General features: G+C 41.6%; 2 protein-coding genes across 9 annotated transcripts; one reads left to right on the top strand and one right to left on the bottom strand.

Annotated features, from left to right (window-relative positions):
- Window positions 1-3,123: 3,123 nt before the first annotated feature.
- aasdhppt (aminoadipate-semialdehyde dehydrogenase-phosphopantetheinyl transferase) lies at window positions 3,124-9,404 on the bottom strand. 2 transcript variants are annotated; one of them, XM_085429892.1, is made up of 7 exons: window positions 9,037-9,400; window positions 8,028-8,141; window positions 7,641-7,761; window positions 7,159-7,280; window positions 6,291-6,452; window positions 4,368-4,436; window positions 3,124-4,223 (listed from the first exon to the last, which is right to left on the bottom strand). In XM_085429892.1, the coding sequence occupies exons 1-7, from the start codon at window positions 9,178-9,180 to the stop codon at window positions 4,056-4,058; spliced, it is 900 nt and encodes a 299-aa protein (XP_085286018.1). In that variant the 5' UTR covers window positions 9,181-9,400; the 3' UTR covers window positions 3,124-4,055. The 2 variants fall into 2 exon arrangements, with proteins under 2 accessions (XP_085286018.1, XP_085286019.1); XM_085429893.1 differs by lacking the exons at window positions 3,124-4,223; window positions 4,368-4,436 and adding an exon at window positions 4,539-4,744 and having other exon boundaries at window positions 9,037-9,404.
- Window positions 8,492-17,722, top strand: msantd4 (Myb/SANT-like DNA-binding domain containing 4 with coiled-coils). 7 transcript variants are annotated; one of them, XR_014914830.1, is made up of 6 exons: window positions 9,684-9,750; window positions 11,115-11,855; window positions 12,491-12,586; window positions 12,673-12,954; window positions 14,889-16,158; window positions 16,261-17,722. XR_014914830.1 is itself a non-coding variant. In XM_085429891.1 (5 exons), the coding sequence occupies exons 2-5, from the start codon at window positions 11,748-11,750 to the stop codon at window positions 15,615-15,617; spliced, it is 1,215 nt and encodes a 404-aa protein (XP_085286017.1). In that variant the 5' UTR covers window positions 8,492-8,709; window positions 11,115-11,747; the 3' UTR covers window positions 15,618-17,722. The 7 variants fall into 7 exon arrangements, 2 of the variants coding, with proteins under 2 accessions (XP_085286017.1, XP_085286016.1); XR_014914833.1 differs by having other exon boundaries at window positions 14,889-16,426; window positions 16,563-17,722; XR_014914832.1 differs by having other exon boundaries at window positions 14,889-16,441; window positions 16,563-17,722.
- The last annotated feature ends 1,785 nt before the right edge of the window (window positions 17,723-19,507 follow it).

The raw sequence follows: 19,507 nt of genomic DNA, 5'->3' as shown, positions 1-19,507 counted from the left end.
CAAGTCCAAGCCCCGAGGTACCAAAGCAGCTCCAGAATGATGCACTCCACCATCGTTCACAGTCAGGCTGAAGGTTTTTGTGTTGTTGTGCAATGCCTTTTCCCCCCTTCCAAACAAACTGGTTTGCAGTCAAAAAAAGTCAAGTTTTATTTCACAGGTTGGTGGATCATCCAGATGATCTTTTGAAAAGATCTTTATACCATTTTCTAGTTTGTTCACCCCTGTAATGTATCATCTGCACGTGAAAGTCATTATAATAAAGGCATGGTTAAATCTAAGAGGCCCAAAATGTGCCTAGAAAATATCGCCTGCCTAATTACACCACCAGCACCAGCCTGACCATTAATACGAGGCAGAATGGCAAAACTCCATGCTTTCATGCTGTTTATGTCAAAATTTGACCCTGATATCTGTATGTCACAGCAGAATTTGGTTGTATTTGAATTACTGTCGCCTTTTACCAGCTCGAAGCAGTCTGGCCATTCTCCTTCTGGTATCAATAAGGCATTTCCATCAGAAGAACTGCTGCTCACTGGATATTTCTCTCTTTTTCAGACCATTCTGTGTAAACCCCAGAGATGGTTGTGCTGGAAAATCCCAGAAGATCACCAGTTTCTGAAACACTCTGAGCAGCCCGCCTGGCACCAACAACATTCAGAGTCCATTAAACCAACTTTCTTCCTTATTCTGATGCTGCGATTGAACTTCAGCACGTTGCCTTGGTTATGTCTATGTGCCCAGATGCACTGAGTTGCTGCTTTGTGATTGGCTGATTAGATATTTGCTTTAACAAGTAGTTGAACAGGTGTGCCTAAAAAGCTTCTGTGCATAAAAACACAGAAGTGCTGATACAGAGATTTTATAAACTTATAAAAACGTTGGACAGAGAAAGGCTAGCTGCTCGCCTCTGTTTAAGCTAAGCTAATATGCTTCCAACTACACTCTGCTGGGAAATAAATAAGTGTAGTTTCCAGAATTCTTGATGCATTTTTGAAGTAAATGCAAAGCAAAGCATATGTCACATCGGCAGCTGGCATAAATCACCTCGAGTAGATGAGAATGTCATCATATTGAATCATTAAACAAAGTAATGGACACATTAAAGGATGAAATAAAATTAATGAAATGTCAGGCGCAGCTGAAAACGTATTACTTACCAGCTCAGCAAACAAGTGCACCCATTACGTGAGCTTTCCTTCCTATGTGGGATTGGCTTCCTAATCACTCAAGCGCAAAGTCTTCAGTGGACTTGTTAGGTTCATAAGTTACAACAGGGTTTTATGTTTTGTTTTACACGTTGTTTGCAAGGCAATGGTTAAAAATGTTATTTTGAAATCGAGTCTAATTTTAAAAACATACCAGTGAAAGTTTAAATGCAGCAGAAACTGTTCTCCTGCTCTTCCTCCATCAGAAGAAACATGACTCTTATCCTCAACAGCAGGCAGGTGGATTTCATCTCTCACTTCAAGCTAAACTCAGTCTCATGCCCAAAGCAGTCTTGTCTCCAGCCCACATATAAGACAAAAAAAAGAGAGAAAATCTATTCCCGTGGTCTTGTCTCTGACACATCAGTAAACCTGAAGCAACTAAAAATGGTCTCTCTCTGAGGAAAGCCTGTGGGCCTCCAGTCTGACCCCGCTGCCTCCTCTCTCCTCTTCACCGCTGCAGCTAACGTAAGATTTAAGACGATGAGGAGGCAAATGAATTCACTCCAGCTGCAGACAACGACGGCACGCATATGTCATTTCAAGTTGTATACAGATACAACTCTGTACAGGCTCAGCAACATACACTTGAATCAGTGCACTTTTTCTCTGACATTTCAACACTATGTTATCTGTCACATATACAAGTGTAAACAAAAGGACTCCATAAAGCCACCTGGAGAGTAGGTTGCCATTAGATCAATACCCACAAGTCCTGTCTGTTCTCTCGGAAGGCTAAGGATAGCTAGAAAAAAGAGAGCGATGAAGATGAGCAGCAGATTCTGCAGGTTGGGTTAAACAACCAGTCCGTGCCATTGTGTGGGTCTCAGACAACCAATGTTTGCCTTTGATTACAATTTGAAGGCAGATGTGACACTGAAAGAACTCTTTGTGGCTGGTTTGCTTGATGTGTTTGTGTATCTGTTCAATTCAAAGGTTAAAGCAAAAGCTAAGTGTAGGACGTTCATTGAGATTGCTAACAGACCTCTTGGCACTGATGATAGCCAACGTGTGCAGGCGAAAAGACTTACGATCACAGGTAAGAAATAATATGCGATGCAGGAAAAGAAAAGGTTAATGCGGCAGACTGACACGAGCAATCTATGAGTTAGCCTCGAGAGCAGGAGAATAAGATTGAAGGAAGGAGACGGTCAGCTGAATATGTTCAACAAAAACAGATGCTGCCAGGCAGAGTTGAGAAGAGAGGGAAAAAGAGAAAGATGAGATATGATGGCAGTGACAATGTGGAGGAAGAAAGGAGGAAAACATTCATGCAAGATAAGAGTGAAGTTAAGAAAGAGAAGCAAGGTTGAGAGACATTTACATTTAGATACACAAGGGAGGAAAGAAAGACAGCAGTAAACAAAATGAGGCTTGAGCGTGCTCAACTGTTATACTCACATACATAAAATTGTACTTGTAGCATTGGGTAGCAATGCTGAAACTCGTTAATATGCAAAGTTTTAATTGTTGACATTGAGAAAAGTTATTTTTCAGAACAATTGGGATGGACATTTTTTTTTATTATAATTATTATTCTGATGTGTAGAGAATAACAACAAAGTGTAGAAAGAGTGAGGGTGAATGACAGGAAATGATCTGGGAGAGAACTGAACCCAGACCCCTGCAGGAGGACTATAGCTGTCAGTGTATGTCATAAGTAATGCTTAGCATGCATACTGAGGTTTAGGTTTTCTTACTGAAATAGGAAAGAAAACCTAGTTTGTCCAAAGAACATTGGTGGGTGGTGGATATGTTATTAAAAACAACTTTATATATTGTAAAGCATTACTGGTGCCCTCACAAATGTGCAAGAGCATGTCATGTGCACAAATACACCTCCATATGACCTTGGATGCTGGCTTTCTCCTCTTAACACCAGAGAATATGGCAAAAAATAGAGATTAAGAAAAGCAGCTGATCTGCAAAATTATTAAAGTTTATTTTATTTGCATTTTACACATTTTAAACGTTTGAAAATGACAAAAAAAAGTTGTTTTTTTATTTTGATCATCACCAATTCCCTTGTTAAACATATCTATTCTTATTTTTTAGCCAACAGTTGGATGGAAACATTTTGCTTCTGGATTTAACAGGGAGTCAGTGAAGTGACGCTAAAATGGGAGAAATATGCTCTCTTTCTGGTTCCCTGTCAGTACTCGCGCTGCAACATTTTAGATCAACTCAAGGCTTTTCAGGGATTATGAATGGCAACAATCTAGCCTAGAAGTAAAAAGGCAGGAAGTAGTTTTTCAGCATCACTCTGAGACAGGATGTTTCTAATTCTAGAGATATCGTGCAAACATATTAAAGCAGTCCTACATATGTTTGATATTACATGGAAAAATATATCCAAGCTAAAAACCACTCCAAACCTCCTCAGCGTGTTTCTGGAGGCTGAGGTAAGAATTAGGATTTATTCACAATTTCACAACAACTGACAGAAACCTCTCACCAACCAGTCATGTGACCAGATGTTGCCTGGTGGTTGCCAATCAGTTTCTAGTTTCATGAGACTTAAATCTGATTCAGTGCGTAGAAAGAAAACAAAATGACATGTTGGATATATTGTGTGTCTGTGTATTGGTTTGGTGATTTTTGTTGAATCCCCTGTCTTTTTTTATACTTATCAGAACTGAGAATCTAAAGATAGATGGTGTCAGATACTGTCTAAGTTCTTAGGTCCTTTGAGACAAGCCTGTAAATTCTGGCTTGGCAAATAAACTTGACAGGACGTGACTGGATTCGGGTTGAATACCAAAGCAACTTCAGTGTCAGTGTTTTTCTTCTTTGGCACTTCTGAAAGGTGTGCGTTTGTATGGCAGCTGAGTGTCGGCTTCAGACGGGCGGCTATGTGGACGTGTGTGTATCCTTCTGTCTCTGCGGAGCTTCAGCCTTCATCTTGAAGCTATCCCAGTAGGTGGGGTCTTCGTCTGTTAGAGGTGAGGCTGAGTCGATGAGCTCTCTGAACGACAGCACGGTAAATGTGGTGGGCGGAAGAAGAGAAGGCGGACGAGGCTGTGAGGAACCAGGAAGAAAGTTAATATTGTTTATCCTACAGTATGATAGCTACTCTTACTATTGTAGCTAAGTTTTCTTTCTTTTTTTAATCTATTCATTCCAAGTTCACATTTTTTTAATGGAAAAGTTATGCCTCCTTACTGCAGGGCATGTGTTGTCTGCTGGTCCGAGTGCTACAGCAACATGATGATCAGCATCCAGTAAACTCTCCTGCAGAATGACACACAAATCCAAAAATATGCAGTCTGGATAGACTTTGGAACCAATCATTTTAGGGTGTTTGGCACAAAAAAGGGCACACAGTAATGCCAATAGAGAGAAAATCAATAATTTATTTGAGTGGTGAGGAAAACTAAATTTTAACAGGCAGAAACCTCCAACAGGCCATCGGCATCGATGCTTGGGGTAAGTGCAAAGAAGAGGATGGAGAACCAACAAAAAACAAAATGCAGCAGTAAACACTCAGCAGGTTGGCGATGTGGCCAGTGATAGCTCATCGCTGCAGTTTCAAAGAGTTTCTGAAAAGTCAGAGAGGAAAGGAGACACAGAAGAAAAGTATGTGTGTGCACAAACTGCAGGGGAGACGACACAAACTGTAAATGCACTGAGAGAGAAAGGAAGATGTGAAGTGACCATTACGTCACAGCGTAGCTGGTTTACAGATGATATAGGGTCACCTGATCCAGGCCTAATGATAAGCTTATCAAAGAATAAAGTATTTAAGGTTAACATTAAAGAAGAGAGTCTGCATCACGACCTGGTTGTGTAGGAATGGAGCCTGACAGCTAAAGGCCTCCCGTGGTATTTTTGGAAGAGCCAGAAGTAGAGAGCAAAGTGCTCTACTGGGTACTATTAGATCTTTAAGATATGACGGAGTTTGGTCGTTAAAGGTTTTGTATGCGAGCAGGATTTTAAATTCCTTAAATCTGGAAAATATGATCTCTTTATAGTTTCTCTTAGTGCTTTTAATGGAACATGCTGGATCAGAGACGTTTTGAGTGAGCCTGGTAAAAACCCATGCACCAGGTCATCAGCTATGCTCTGTGACAGGATGTTCCTAATTTTAAAAGATGTCATGTTTTTTAAGGGCTTGAAAGAGATGACCTAGATCATTGTGGTGTGTTGTGTACCAATATGTTCTTGCTTTAAATATTTGTAACTTAGTGTCTGCTCTACGGCAAAGAAATGTACAGGTTAATAGGGGGAGCAGAGCAATGGCAGAAAGAGGAGTTCTTTGCTCTGTGAGGTGCACTCCTCTAATCTTCAGTTATCATGTTAGGCAGGATGAAGAAACACTCGAGAGCCCCCCCCCAATCACAACCACTTGTATTTCTGTACGAGGCCACCTATGATTCTCTCTGAAGATGCTCTCAAGGGCATATTCACTGTGGAAATGTGCATCAAGGTCCCCTCTGCATAGCACCCAAGTCCTTTGAACCAATGTGTTAAACTTTCCTAAAAGCTGCTTCCAGCTTGTTTAATGCGATCCCAAATTATATGCAATGCATGGAAGCTCGCGTGGAGCTCGTCTTGTTTTGAGCTAACCTGATTTGTGACACATTACTTAATATAAAAAAACAAAAAATACACACACACACTCATGTTATCATCTTTGCACTTGAAACTAATCGGTCATCAGTTCTATAGCTGCATACAGTATTTCACTCTGTGTGGGAAGCAGCGATTGCTGAGGGCTGCGTGGCTGAGAGGAGGAGAGTCTACTGATAAAGAATAGCTCAGAGCAGCTCATTTCCAAAAAATGTAAGAAACAAACACAGAATAGCTTATTTTTATCTGTGTGTGTGTGAACTGAGCAAACATTTGTGAAGTGTGAACTAGCACAGCACTGATGCATTCGTGACACAAGTGGAAAATCCGGAAAAATGGAGCAATTATCAAATGGCATAGCAACATTTTAAACCTGAGAATAAAACCACAGACTACTTGGAAGCTGATGAGAGACAAAAATAGACTGAATTGTTGAGCTGTGACCTCTAATACACAAACCTCTAGATTTTAACAACATCTCTGGACTTTTCTTTTTCTTCACAACACCAGACTCACTTCGAACACCCAGTCCTCTTCTTCTTCCTCATCTAGATGCATCTTGGTCTGGTGCAGTACCCGGTCCTGTGTGAGCGGCTCAGACGGCAGGTGAAACTCCACCCTCTGCAGGTTGAAGCCCAGACCGGTGCCGATGGCTTTGATGAAGCTCTCCTTCAGGGCCTTGATGGAAAGGGAAGAAACCCGATCAGCTGCATGCAGAAAATGATGATCTGTGTGTATGCGTGTGTCTTCATGTGTGGGATGGTGTGTGTGTATGTGGTGGAGGGTGTTTTGGCTAAGAAGAAACACCACTTAAAACCGCAACAGATGGGAGTTTGTGCACACATGTTTATCAGAGTGCACACCAAAGAAGGACATTGTGTGTCAGTGTGTGTGTGTGTGTGTGTGTATCCAGCCAAAACCGACCATGCACGACAACCAATAAGCCACAATAACACTATTACAAGGCTAATCGCTATGGCAACCGTTGAGCTCTGCCATTAGTCAACAGTGTGGTGGTGATATCAGTGCTTGACGTCTCTGTGCCACCCTCTCAATCGCACAAAATCTTTACTTAGCTCCACTGTTGCTTTTGCTGACCATCTGTGTGTGTGTGTGTGTGTATTAGAGAGAGAGGGAGCGAGAGAGTGTGAGTGCATGCAAGAAAATGAGAGCGAAAGGAGGCAAAAACCAAAGAAAATGAAATGAAAGCGCACGTCTCCGATGACAGCATGCAGCGATGCAGCGTTTGAGAAACAAATTTGCACATGTATGTAAAAAAATACAAGTGTGTGTCGCCTCAGAGGACAGCGGCAATGTTACGTTCTCCCTGTGCTTTCTTCTGTTACACACACAGGGCACAAGGTAGTATGGTTGCCATGGTTACCCAGTGGCGGTAGAACGCGGCGAGTTGCTGGTGCTCCGAGCCGGCTGATTGGATGGCGCTCCACTCGTGCGCTGTAAACTGACGAGTCATAATGCGGAAAAACTCCAGCACAGAGCTGCAACCTGGAGCGAATGAAAGAGGTGCGGGGACAAAAAAAAATACAAAACCAAAACAGGAGGGGAAGAGAGAATGGATGAAAAATTATAAATGAGGGGAGGAGAATGAGGGAGGTGATGGAAAAGAAAAACAGTAATATTCAAACACAGCCTGTGTTTGATGGAAGTGTTTCGCACATTTGAATTCTGTGGTCACACAGAAATCCAAATTTACACACACAAACAGCCTTGGCCTAGTCAATACTGTATATATATGGTGCAGCAGCGACCCCTTGTGGTGGAATTTCATAGCTAAACGAGTCCAAAAATGTAGTCATTTCATATATTGGCACAGGTTTATCCTAACCAGGGAACCACAGTGTTTACCTGGCATGGCGGTCTTCATGATATCCACCCCGACCTGCCTCCCCTGCTCTGCAGCAAGCACTGCGTAGTCCCCTTGGTGGGAGAGATTGAAACTCCAGGCCAGATCTGACTCTGAACTGACCTGTAAGGAGAAGGATTATATGTTTGAATGTATCAAAATAAATGAAGTCTATACTGAGCTTGACAAAAATCCAGTATTTGGGCCACGCTGACCCTCCCTGCACTGTATTATAGATCTATTTCTGATATATTTCTGATATATCAGATTTATATCTGATTTTTAGTTACTTGTGCTGGAACACTTGTAGTTTAGTGAAATGACAATGCAGTGAAGTAAAATGCTGCAGTATATGCAGACTTTGAACTTTATGGAAAAAAGGAGTGAACCTTGCCAGGTGTTGCCAGGTAAGGTTTGCCTCTGGGAGATCGCTCCAGTCTGATCTCTGACCATGGGATCCCCATCTTCTCACACACAAGCCTCCTTAGCAACAACCGTCCAGCCTGTTGAGGCAACAGAGACGCAAAGACAGCTGTATAAACTTTTCAGAATAATTAAGGGAGCACTTGATGATAACAGCAGAATACAAAGTTTTATAAACTTTGGGGACATCACTCTGTCCAGGTAATAAACATAAACTACTTTTGATTGCTTTGGTGCAAATTAAAGTGACAACAGGTGTACTGGAGATACAATATGCAACATATTAATGGCACTTCAGGTTGGGGCCACAGACTGCTGCTCTCTACTTTTACTTCAGTTTAGCTTTTTTTTTTTTTTTTTTTACCAGTGTCCTTATCACTGCTGGTAGCTTGAGACAGGCTCTCATGACACTGTCTCTCTTCACAGATGAGAGCAGATTTGCACTAAGCACATGTGACAAGATGTGAAAATATCTGGAGATGCCATGGCAAGCGATACGCTGCCTGAAACACCATCTGTGAAGAGAACAGGGCGCCCTGCCAGTTCTGGTGTTCTCTGGCAAGAACCTGTGAGGAAGGTCCCGCTAAAGACCGTTAGGCCCTCATGCCACCGGAAACCTGTAGGAGTAAACCTGCTGGGCGTCATTCTGTAAGTCTCTGCTTTGCACTAAGTTCAATTCAATTTAATTTTATTTAAATAGTGCCAAATCACACCAACAGTTGCCCCAAGGCGCATTCCAGGTCTATTCAAAATACACGAAAAGCTGTGAGATGTGTTTTATTGTGTTAAGTAGGTAATGCGGAAAAAAGAAAAATCACAGCCATCTTGTGGTCATAATCAAGACACACTGGTCTTCCCAACAGAAGTTAACTTTACAGATTTAAAGTATCGCTACAGGTATCGGCAACACTGGCTCTTTGTTTACTTGGCTCTTGGCCGATACCAAGAATCGGTAAAGTTTAGTTTTGGACTCACCATAGCTGACTTTGCATCCTTGGCGAACACAAACTGCCCGATCCGATCTTTCTCCTCCCGCTGGATGCAGCGAGCAGCGAACAGCCAGTCTGACCTGCCCGGCGTCCACGATCCGCAGCGGAAAGCCCACCGGACGGAACCCATCTCCTCGCCCCCTGCTCCACCTCTGACATCCGGGCTCCTCCACCGCAACTTCGGGCTGCTTACGAGCTGCTAATGAGCTAAAGTCAGCGCGGCGTCTTCGAATGTAATGTTCAGAGACGTGCGGATTTTCGCCCAACAGACTTTCCTGTTTACATTTCGGAGTTGACAGCGGTGCACATGCCCGGAAGAGCCCGGCCTGATTCAATGTCGTCATAAGTGGGCGCGGTGGAGGATTAACCAATAGGAGCAATTAAAATGGCGCGTCACTGGCGGTAACTTCAAATGTTTCAATAACATTGGAAATACGACAACACTACGATTCAGTTTCAATAAATTACCCCCATCCCCGTGCAATACAATGACAAAAGTAGAGACGATGTCCGAATGAGATAACACCAAGTGCTTTTGTTTTATTTAGGTCTAAATGTCAAGTCTAAATCTCTCGAACCTTAATCGTCTTTACAGCTTTGAAACCTTAGTCTCTCCCGTTTCAGACGGGGCGATGAACGCAGCATTAAAATTGCATTTTAAACGGTGCTGTTTGGATTGCGGTTTTTCTGTGTGATTAAGGTGAGTTGTTTTTACTATTATTACCAGTGGTGTTTTATTGGAGGAGCTGACGAGATGCAGAAAAAACATGAAATTTATGACTGTTCTGACAAAAATGTGCTGAGCCTCTCTGGTTACTGATGCCTTGTAGTCATCCAAAAAAAAAATCGTAATTTCAACGATTTGGAAGGTTAAAGAGGGAAAAATGTTTAACCTTCGAGGTTTATCCATTTATATATTTATTTATTTATTTACATACAACTAGGTCTTTCTTGTGTTCTTGTGCGATAAGGTAACGCATTATCATAGTAAAATTCTTGTTACAACACAGTATTGTCTGCTAATTATAGACAGATAGTGACGACTCGCAGAGTATAGAGATGTTTGATGTGCTTCAGAGACACGTGAGGCATGAGCAGTGTTCCTACCCATCAGTATTCATCATAGTTACGAGCGATCTCAGTATTTGCCTGTCTTTAGATTGAAAGGTGGCCTGTAGCTGATTGTCCAGCTCCAATCCAAAATTAGGGCAACTGATTAAAAAAAAACCTTAGAGTAAATTAAAATAATCAACATGTGTTTTTTTATCTATAAAAACGCCCCCCAAACTAACTCATTCCGCTTAATATACAGATTAGTTCATAGTATTTGTATGATGACGCAATCGGTGTAATTTTGCCTCTCCATGCAATCATGGTGTATTTTAAATCAAACAATCAAAATGTGATAGAATTACAGACTTTCATCCTTAATCCAAGGGATCTAACAAAAGTACTGCATTAACTATAGGTATACACAGTCTTTCAATTTTAGTGGCTCAAATGTAATTTGTAACATGACTGACAATAAGTTTTATGGCCAGCTGAGAGAGAGTCATAACTTAAGGGTCTGCTGTGGTACATCAAAAAAAGAAAAGAATAAATACACTGAACAGCCCAGCAACATCAAAAAGCCTGAAAAACCATAGAAAACCACTGAAGTGAATGATGACAGAATTACTTTTATAGTTAAGAAAAACTGCTTTACAAATCCAAACAAGTCAAGAACATTCCTGAGGAGGCAAAAGTATCATTGTCAGTTACAATAAAGAGACACCTTCATGAATGGAAATACAGAGGTCTCTACAGTAAGGTCCAAACCACTGGTTACACCGAAGAAGAGGAAGGTCAGATTGGACTTGACCTGAAAATACCCGAATAGAAGGTAGAGATCCGAAGTGTACATGGGCATGTATGGCTGCCAGTGCAACCAGGTGACTAGTGTTTACTGATGATGTGTGTGAAGTGTACATGGCTGTACTCTCTGCTCAGATTCCACTAATGCAACTGTAGGTGGCTGTATAAACTAAATCGTGTTATCTGCTTTCTTTTTCGTCTTTTACACAGGGCTAAACAAGAAGAAGGGCTAAAGAACACTTTCACCCTGTGATGCTTCTCTACACGTGAGATTACCTGGCAGCAGCCCATTCCAGGAGAAGTTGGACTGCAACCTGAAGCCTTCTTATAATATTAATAATAGCTTGTGTCTTATTAAAAGAAAAAGTGAACCCTCCAGTCAAACTTGAGCAAAGCAGGGAAGGATTTGATGACTTATACCTCCAGTCTACCAGATCAACGCATTTCTTTCCAGCTAGCATTTCTTTAACCCCCAAGCCTTAAATGTCCTTACTTAGATACTCCCAGGTGGAAAACTTTAAAGAAGCTGCTACAAACGGAGCCACGGAGGAATTCCTCCCCGGTGTAAACTGTTGCGCTGCTGAAGGACAGCTAAGCTACAGCAAACTTCCACACTTCTCTCTATTTGAGGACTGAGTTTCCCTTTTACACTGAACTGCGACCTGTCTCTTTACACCTCTGTTTCAGTCCTTTCCCTCTGATACCTTCTTCCATATCTGTGCCTCTCTTTCTCATAACTTCACTCCTGTTTTTCCAGTTGTCTCTCTTGACTTGTTTTTCTTGCTCTCTACATTTCTGGGGGCTTCTGTCCCACTCCTTGCTGCCACACTGGATTTCTTGCAAATGAAGCACCTGAAGAGGAAGAGGAAGAGCAACTACAGCGTGAGGGAAACACAAACTCTCATCAGGGAGATCCACAAGAGGAGAGACGTATTGTTCTCCAGACAACAGGTGGAGATTCTTTTCTTTTCTTTTCTTTTCTTTTCTTTTCTTCTTGATTTTATCCACAGAAAAATGCATACACAGCTCTCTTTCCTCGGAAGTCTGAACCAAGGTGCGGAAAATGACAAAAACAGCAGCACAAACCATTCAGATAATTCTGCCATCTCGCCCGCCTGTGTTTAGTCAGCTCCAATTTATATTGGTCTAAATTAAAACATCTAGAGGCTGTAAATAATGAACAAAACGATGACTCCAAGGTTTGAACTGGTTACATTACCGTTGCTGCCACTAGAGAGCACTGACATGTCTGTTTTTCAGCTGCAGGATGTCCTGTGTGTTGCACCCTGGACACATTTCTGCTTATACATAACAGTCATATTTTAATCTCCCTAATGAAATCAGTAGAAGAGGTTAAGAGGGCAGAGTTGAAAAAATGTTTTAATAACTTCATGCTGACTATGTCACCTGTACACTCTGCCCCAGTGTTCGCTTTCTTCTTCCCAATGAAGAGAGGGTAATTAGTTTCAATGGCACAGGAGAATTTAATTTGTGCAGTCACTTTCTTTTCCATTCAGTAAACCAGTGTCATATTATTTGCCTCTTTGAATGAAACAGTTTAACTGCTGGTCTTTCTTCTTTAATAGAACACAGCCATTAATGAGCTGAAGAGGCAAGCATGGGAGGAAGTGGCACAAGGTGTGAATGCCCTGGGAGAGGGGGAGCTACGCACTGCTGCCGAGGTGTGTTTGTCTCCATTCAGATCGTATCGTTGCTTCTGTGGACCCAGTTGTGATTTTTAAAGCAGCCTTCCCTTTCTGATGTGCAGGTGAAGCGTCGTTACCTCGACTGGCGTGCGCTTACGAAGAAAAAACAGTTGCAGACTGAACTCTCTCTCTCTTCCTCGCCCCCCTCTTTGGCCATTAAGACTGAGTATGGAAATTCCTCTCCAGAGCACGAGGCGCCTTCTTTGGGATCTGGTTGTGACCAGCTGCTTGACCTCTCGGGCTTCCCAAAGGACTGGCACTGTGACTGGCCGGAGATGGTGGCTCTCAGCGGGTCGAGCGGGCAGGCCGTGGGGGCACTGCCGGGAGTAAAGATGGAGGACGATGTCAGTGAATACAGAGTAACAGTGTGTGTGTGTTTCTCTCTGTAGAGCAGCCATCAAAGCTTAGAGTCTGTTAAATCATCATTTCATGTATATGCACACTGATTATTTTGTAAAAATATGCTCTTTAATACAGAGCTGCTAATATTATGAGAAGACAAACAGCCTATGTTGAAATTCAAGTGTTGCTAATGTGTAATTAGTCAAATTAATGTCCTTACCAGCCATTACTTAATACACATTATGCGGCTCAAGTGTCTCTAGTCAGTCCAGTCTGTTGATTGTACTCCTGCAGGTTCACAAGGTAGAGACTAAATTAAATTAAGCACGTGTAATTAATTAGGATATAATTGAAGACTGACATTTAAATATTACTTTTCTGTGATTACATTAAGATCTGCTTTTAGATCAAATCTCACTGGTCACTCTTATCTTATGAGACAACGCTTCCTGTTACAGCAGCTAAAGAGTTAGTATATGCAGTATACGCTATATAGTGTTCATTCATCTGCCTTCAAAAAGATATAAACTTGAGAAAAATCCCATTCTTAATCCATAGGGTTTCATATGATGCCCATCCAACCTTGGAAGCGGCCATCCCCAAACTGCTCCTACAAAGTTTGGAGCATGAAATTGTCCAAAATGTCTTGTTCTTTTCACTATTTTAAGGGGCCGAGCCCAACTCCTGGAAAAGAACATGTCTCTGCTGATCTAGAGACCAGTGCTGGTGTGCTTTACACCACTGCAGCCGACGCTTTGCTTTGCACTTGGTGATGTGAGTTGCTCGGACATGGAAACCCATTCCATGAAGCTCTCTACACACTATTCTTGAGCTAATCTGAAGGCCACATGAAGTTTGGAGATCTGTAGCGATTTACTCTGCAGGAAGTTGGCGACCTCTGCGTACTATGCGCCTCAGCATCCACTGACTCTCCTCTGTGATTTTACGTAGCCTACGTAAAATGAGTTACCATCGTTCCCAGTTGCTTCCACTTTGTAATAATGCCACTAAAAGCTGACTGTGGAATATTTACTAATGAGGAAATTTCACCACTCGACTTGGAATTCAAAGAGCTCCTGAGAGCGAGCCATGTTTGTAGAGTCAGTCTGCATGCCTAGGTGCTTAATTTATATACCTGTGGCCATGGAAGTGATCAGAACTCCTGAATTCAATGATGTGGATGGGCGAGTGAATTTTTTTTTTTGCCAATATAGATATTTATACATCTCAAAAATTCTCCAGTATTTTGTGTCTTTGGTTGATTTAATACTGCCTTATAATATAAAACTGCACGATATCTAGTATAGCGGTACATATTATCAGCCAGAGAATCTGCAGTAATAAAAGAAGTGATGATGGTTTGTGTGCAGACCGTGAAATAATCAGCTCAGCACATGAAACCATCAAATGTAGTCGCAGAGATTTAGTTTAAAAATAATTTGGGGATAAACTCTCAGCCAGAAATCCAGATTGATGACTCAGAATAGCTCATGACTGTATTTAATGCTGTATCATTTATATAAAAACAAGAAAATAACTCAGGAGAAATTAGGATCCCCCATTTACCTCAGTGCTTCTTGAGCGCATCTTTCTTTGGGTTTATTTGTGAAGGCTTGCTTCAGAGTCTCCTGTGAGAATTAGAAATAAGTGTGGCGTTCGCTTTAGTTATGCCGACCCAGAGGAGCTCCTCGTCCTGCTGATACCAAACACATCCAATAGTTAAGGTGTTGCTACAGTTGATGCACATCTGCAGGCCACTTTGCACCCCAGCTCCTCATTTTCATGCTGTCTGACTTAATCAATTTCATGTCTGCGACCACTGATGTCTGCAGCGTTCTGCGCTGAAAGCCTTGCTGCTGATCTCCCCACTGGTTATCCACATATGTGTGAAAACCTGTTAAATGATGACTCTCTCTCTCTTTCTCCTTCCCTCTAGCTGGATGGGGATGTGGGAGATGGAGAAATGGATGATGATGATATTCCCTCTCTCCTTTGTGACATCGAGGCACGTGTAGAGGGGCATGATACTGATGTTTATTCCCACAATGACTTGGGCATGCCCAGCCCCTCCAAGGATCCGACTTCCACCACCAGCAGAAATCTACTGCTGCCCGGTGGCCTGATGGGAATGCTGGGTGAACTCAGCAGTGACGAGAACATAGGAGCAGGGTGTCTGGTTGCTGTTGAGAAACATCGTCTGGAGCTAGAGAAACAAAGACTGGCTGTGGAGACTGAACGCCTGGTGGTGGAGAAAGAGCGGCTATTGGTGGAGAAAGAGCGACTTCGTCAGACAGAGGTGGAGAGAGAGCGGCTGCAAATAGAGAAGGAGAGGTTACATGTGGAGAGAGAGAGGCTGAGACTCATGCGTGTTGGCCAATCAGAGTACGTCAACTCTTCTTTTAACCTGCCGCCGCAACAAGGCCCAGTCCTTTCCTCTCGTTCGTCCTTATCCTCAACTCATGATGGACAGAGGGAGAAGGGAGTGTCGGCGGCGGACTTGGAGGCAGCGAAGTTAAATCTGGAGAAGGAGAGACTGCAGCTGGAGAAGGAGAGACTGCAGTTCATCAAGTTTGAGGCTGGCAGGTTGCAGATTGAGAGAGAGCGCCTGCAAGTGGAGAAAGAGAGAATGCAGCTCCACAAGGACCATTTGTCAGTAAAAATCTGATAAGAGTGAGAAAAAGAGGGTAGATGAGCAGGGTGAATAAATTAGATGTCTCCAGATCACTATTGGTACTAGCAGCAGATTTTTCACAGACATACTGTCTACGTTTGGTGCGAGACACTTTAGTGATCTTTCCTAAATGGCCAAGAAGAAGCCCGAGAACAGTGCCTTAGGGTGTAATATTTGTTCGGCACAATCAGCGGCCAAATGCAACAACTGTTGGCTGATGTTCAGCACTCCAGTTCACAGAAATGTGCTGTGGAAGATGTTAAATAAATACTGGGCTGTTAGTGCAATTAATCTTTATTGGTGCAGAAATATTTAAGTATATATATGAAATAGTGCTATTGTACTATAACTCCTATAAACCCTAACCCTTGCCTATCTATTACTGAAAAACAAATAGTTCAGTCACACTACAGTAAGCATATGATGGTAACCTCCTTGCATCTAGGAAAAAATGGTGGTTGCGTTATGATTACATTGAATATTTTGCATTTGGTAAACAACTGCAAATAGCTGCGACGAACTGGTCACATAGAAGGTAAGTGTGCAACTCCACCTACCTCTGGTTGGCCACTTTTGGTTGGAAGGTGATTGCTGATAATCTGTTTTGGTGGTTTTTTCCTTTGTCTGTGCCTTTAAGTCTTTGCAGGTCCCTGAGTGGATGAGCTGACGGCTGCCGATTGGTCCGCGATCATGTGGTCGCATTCAAAATCCCTCCACCAGCAGTTGTCCCTGGGCAGCCACTGACAGCAGCAGCAGACCTGACCCTGGCCTCCAAAACCTGAGACATTTTTGCCTGTGACTTTGTGCGACTTTTCTCAGTTCTGTATATAGTGTGTACATTAGTTTTCATTGTAAATAGCACATTGTAAATAGCACTGGAACAGAAGGGGTGAGCTGCCTTATTGTTTTCCTTGCACTGTTTTCTCCTGTTTATTTCAGTTAGGGAGCACTTGTGTCATCGATCCATTGATCCATCCATCCATCTTCTTCTACTTATTTGAGGCTGGGTTGCAGGGACAGCAGCCTAAGAAGAGAAGCCCAGGCCTACCACACCGAGATGTTCCCAGGCGAGCTGAGCGATATAATCTCTCCAGTGTGTCTTGGGTCTACGCCGAGGTATCCTCACGGCAGGATGCCAACACCTTGCCTGGTTGGGTGTAGTGTACATTGGGTAGCCTCAGCCAAGAGGACTGATCCCCAGTTACTTCTGTCATTTTGAAGTTAAATCACCATGTTACAGCAACTAAACCAACAATTGTGGAGGAATTTTTATATTATATTTGGACTGTGAATGTAAGTAGTGATTGTGAATTTCTGTTTAATGTGAAATTTTGTGTATGTAGAGGCTCACAGATTCAGTTTCCACCTGTTTATGACAGTTAATCACAGATTCTGTTAATTCAGTTATAAATTGACAGCAGACTGACTCTGTCCTTTTGCTTTTCTTTTTGCCGTCTTGACGTACTAAATTTGTTCTAATGTCAGTCAGATGACACCTGACTGCGTGCAGACATGGTCCCTGTCAGTCATTTTAAAGGCAGCAAAATTGCATGGTCATTGCACACGGTCACAATAATTTGCGGCGTTCTGCGATCTCCAACCACCGTTTTCTCTAGTGTAACTGTAACAAAAAGCACACAACTTTTGTTGTACAGAAAAAATTTAGTTCACAGAAGACAAACACGATTGACAATAATATTTTAAGTTGATATCTCACCTTTTCACAGGCTTTTAGATACTAATATCACTACCACTGATCCAACACGAGTCACACCACAACCCTGATACTGAGAAACCTAAATGGAATTCAGCTATTGCTGATTTTATACACCACACATCTGTATTCCTCCTACTCATGTCAGGAAGGACTTTGCAAGATTTTTAAAGGAATTTCTGATCAGCAAGTTTGATGTGCATGCTAAAAAAAATACTGTAAGTGAAGTAATGAAAGTTTTGCTGTAAACATGCTGTAAAGTATTACTGGCTTTGAAGACTGTAATCCATACTGTACTAAAAGCTGTGTCATCTGTAACATCAATGACACCAAACACAAGCTTTTATATTGAAAATTATAATAATAGTCATCATAAATATTGTTACTTTTTCCTAATGTTAGATATTTTTTTCTTATGTTGATTTATATTTGACATTCAATCATAGTATGAATATGTTATTATATAAAACTAAAGTCTACGGAGCCCAAATTCATGAAACTTTCTTTGAACACAGGCAAAGAAAAGGTTAAATATCGGGGTGTAGGTACATCCAGATCCTAAAGTGCTGCTTCTGATGATTAAGCTGTGAGGGCCCTTTCATGTCTTTATGCATAACGACAAAAGAGAATAATAAGAAAAAATGCAAAAGTTTTTACTCTTCTGCACTGATGCTCTTTAAGAAGAAGGGACAATTGCTGAAATGTCCCTGATGCGCCTCTCAAAAACTGCAACTTTTGAGGACTTTACTAAATCTGATGTAACCTGGTGACACTTGAAAGTGAAACATTTAAGTTCATAAGAAAGACCTTCATTATCACCCGAGGGCTTACACAAACAAAGACACACATTCAAAGCGAGGTGGTCGAGGCCGACAGATCAAATCACAAAAGGCTAGTTTACTTCTCGGTCCCATGGTTTATACTCGTCTCTACTTGAGAGAGGAAAGCCTCATTCAAAAGGCTCTGCTTTATCTTTAGACGTGATCTGAAAATCCACTGTGTTGATTCAAAGAGTCCCTCAGCACTGAAGTCATATATTGAGTCAACTGACTGCTGTCTAGACTGTGTGAGCTTATTAGAGGAAAAAAAACAATACAATATTTCCTTCCTGATATCGTGTTAACTTTACTTGACCTTATTCAGTGATGCAGCCCATTATATCAGGTTAACAGATATTACACATTTATAACCTTTCTGAAAAAAAGAAAAGAAATAAAAGTGAGAGAGCGCTGTTAGCGTTGTGAAAGTAAAACACTGTGCACAGACTGAGATGCCCGCAGGTCCTGTGGCAGACTGTTTCACAGGTGGCGAGGATAAAAACTAAAAGCTGCCTGCCCAGAGGTCACAGAGCTCGCGACAGCTCAAAGATCTGTGTCCAAGGATTTCAGGGGTCTAATACCTTAAAATCAGCTGTTTCAAGATTTGAAAAACAGTGGATGGACTTTAGAGGTAATCTCAGGTTTTTCTTCTCAGACTTGCTGTAAGAGCTCTCGTTGGCAGTCTATAAAAGAGAGAAGAGATATTACGAAGCCAATCTGATTAGTAATGAAAGTGAACATTCTGCCCGTCTAGTCCCATTCTAACCCATCGTTTTGTAAAATTCCTTTAATGATAAATGCTTTGTGACTGTGCATTGAAAGCCAAAAAAAGTGCAAAAACAGGAATTTGGTTTTGTTTCTGAGACACGTTGAGTCATGTAAGTAATGATAACACTGATCTGATGAGGTACTGATTAAACCTAATGTGCTGTTTTACTGCATATTCTGATATTTCTGTTGGAGTGGATGCATAATTTAATAAAAACCCTTGTCTTGTCAAGATAAATTTGCTTTCAACATGTTAGTTGGATAGAAGAGCATGAAAGTGGCTTTGTACAACAGTTGATTGTCAGTCACTTAAAACTGGTCGGTGTCTGCTGTTCCTCTGTGAGAGAAATCAAGGCTTTTCGGGTCATTCCATCTAAATCCATCAAATTACGAAACAAAAAAGAAAAAAATAATCCCACTTGATGTGCATAAATTGGTCTGAATTTTTTTTCTTTTACTGTGATTAGGTTTCCAAAAAATAAAATTTAATAAAAGGTGTTAGATGATTTTTTGAGGGGCCATTTTAAAATTCTATTATCTAAAAAACTATTTGAGTTTAGGTCCTTTATTAATATTATTATTAT

This window comes from Copadichromis virginalis, linkage group LG14 (assembly GCF_057382275.1).
Source record: "Copadichromis virginalis isolate Kocher_CV1m ecotype Utaka linkage group LG14, C_Virginalis_male_GT1.1, whole genome shotgun sequence".
In the NCBI taxonomy this organism is placed as follows: Eukaryota; Metazoa; Chordata; class Actinopteri; order Cichliformes; family Cichlidae; genus Copadichromis; species Copadichromis virginalis.
The sequence above is the reverse complement of the archived record's forward strand: the minus strand, read 5'-3'. Positions and strand labels throughout refer to the sequence as shown.

What these genes read in the sequence shown, in the direction of transcription:
- aasdhppt (XM_085429892.1), bottom strand. Translation starts at nt 9,180, where the DNA reads ATGGGTTCCGTCCGGTGGGCTTTCCGCTGCGGATCGTGGACGCCGGGC. An exon ending in AGGATGCAAAGTCAGCTATG is followed by an intron (nt 8,142 to 9,036) that starts GTGAGTCCAAAA and finishes TTGCCTCAACAG; the next exon opens with GCTGGACGGTTGTTGCTAAG. An exon ending in CCGCGTTCTACCGCCACTGG is followed by an intron (nt 6,453 to 7,158) that starts GTAACCATGGCA and finishes CTTTCCATCAAG; the next exon opens with GCCCTGAAGGAGAGCTTCAT.
- msantd4 (XM_085429891.1), top strand. Translation starts at nt 11,748, where the DNA reads ATGAAGCACCTGAAGAGGAAGAGGAAGAGCAACTACAGCGTGAGGGAA. An exon ending in TATTGTTCTCCAGACAACAG is followed by an intron (nt 11,856 to 12,490) that starts GTGGAGATTCTT and finishes CTTCTTTAATAG; the next exon opens with AACACAGCCATTAATGAGCT. An exon ending in GAGTAAAGATGGAGGACGAT is followed by an intron (nt 12,955 to 14,888) that starts GTCAGTGAATAC and finishes CCTTCCCTCTAG; the next exon opens with CTGGATGGGGATGTGGGAGA.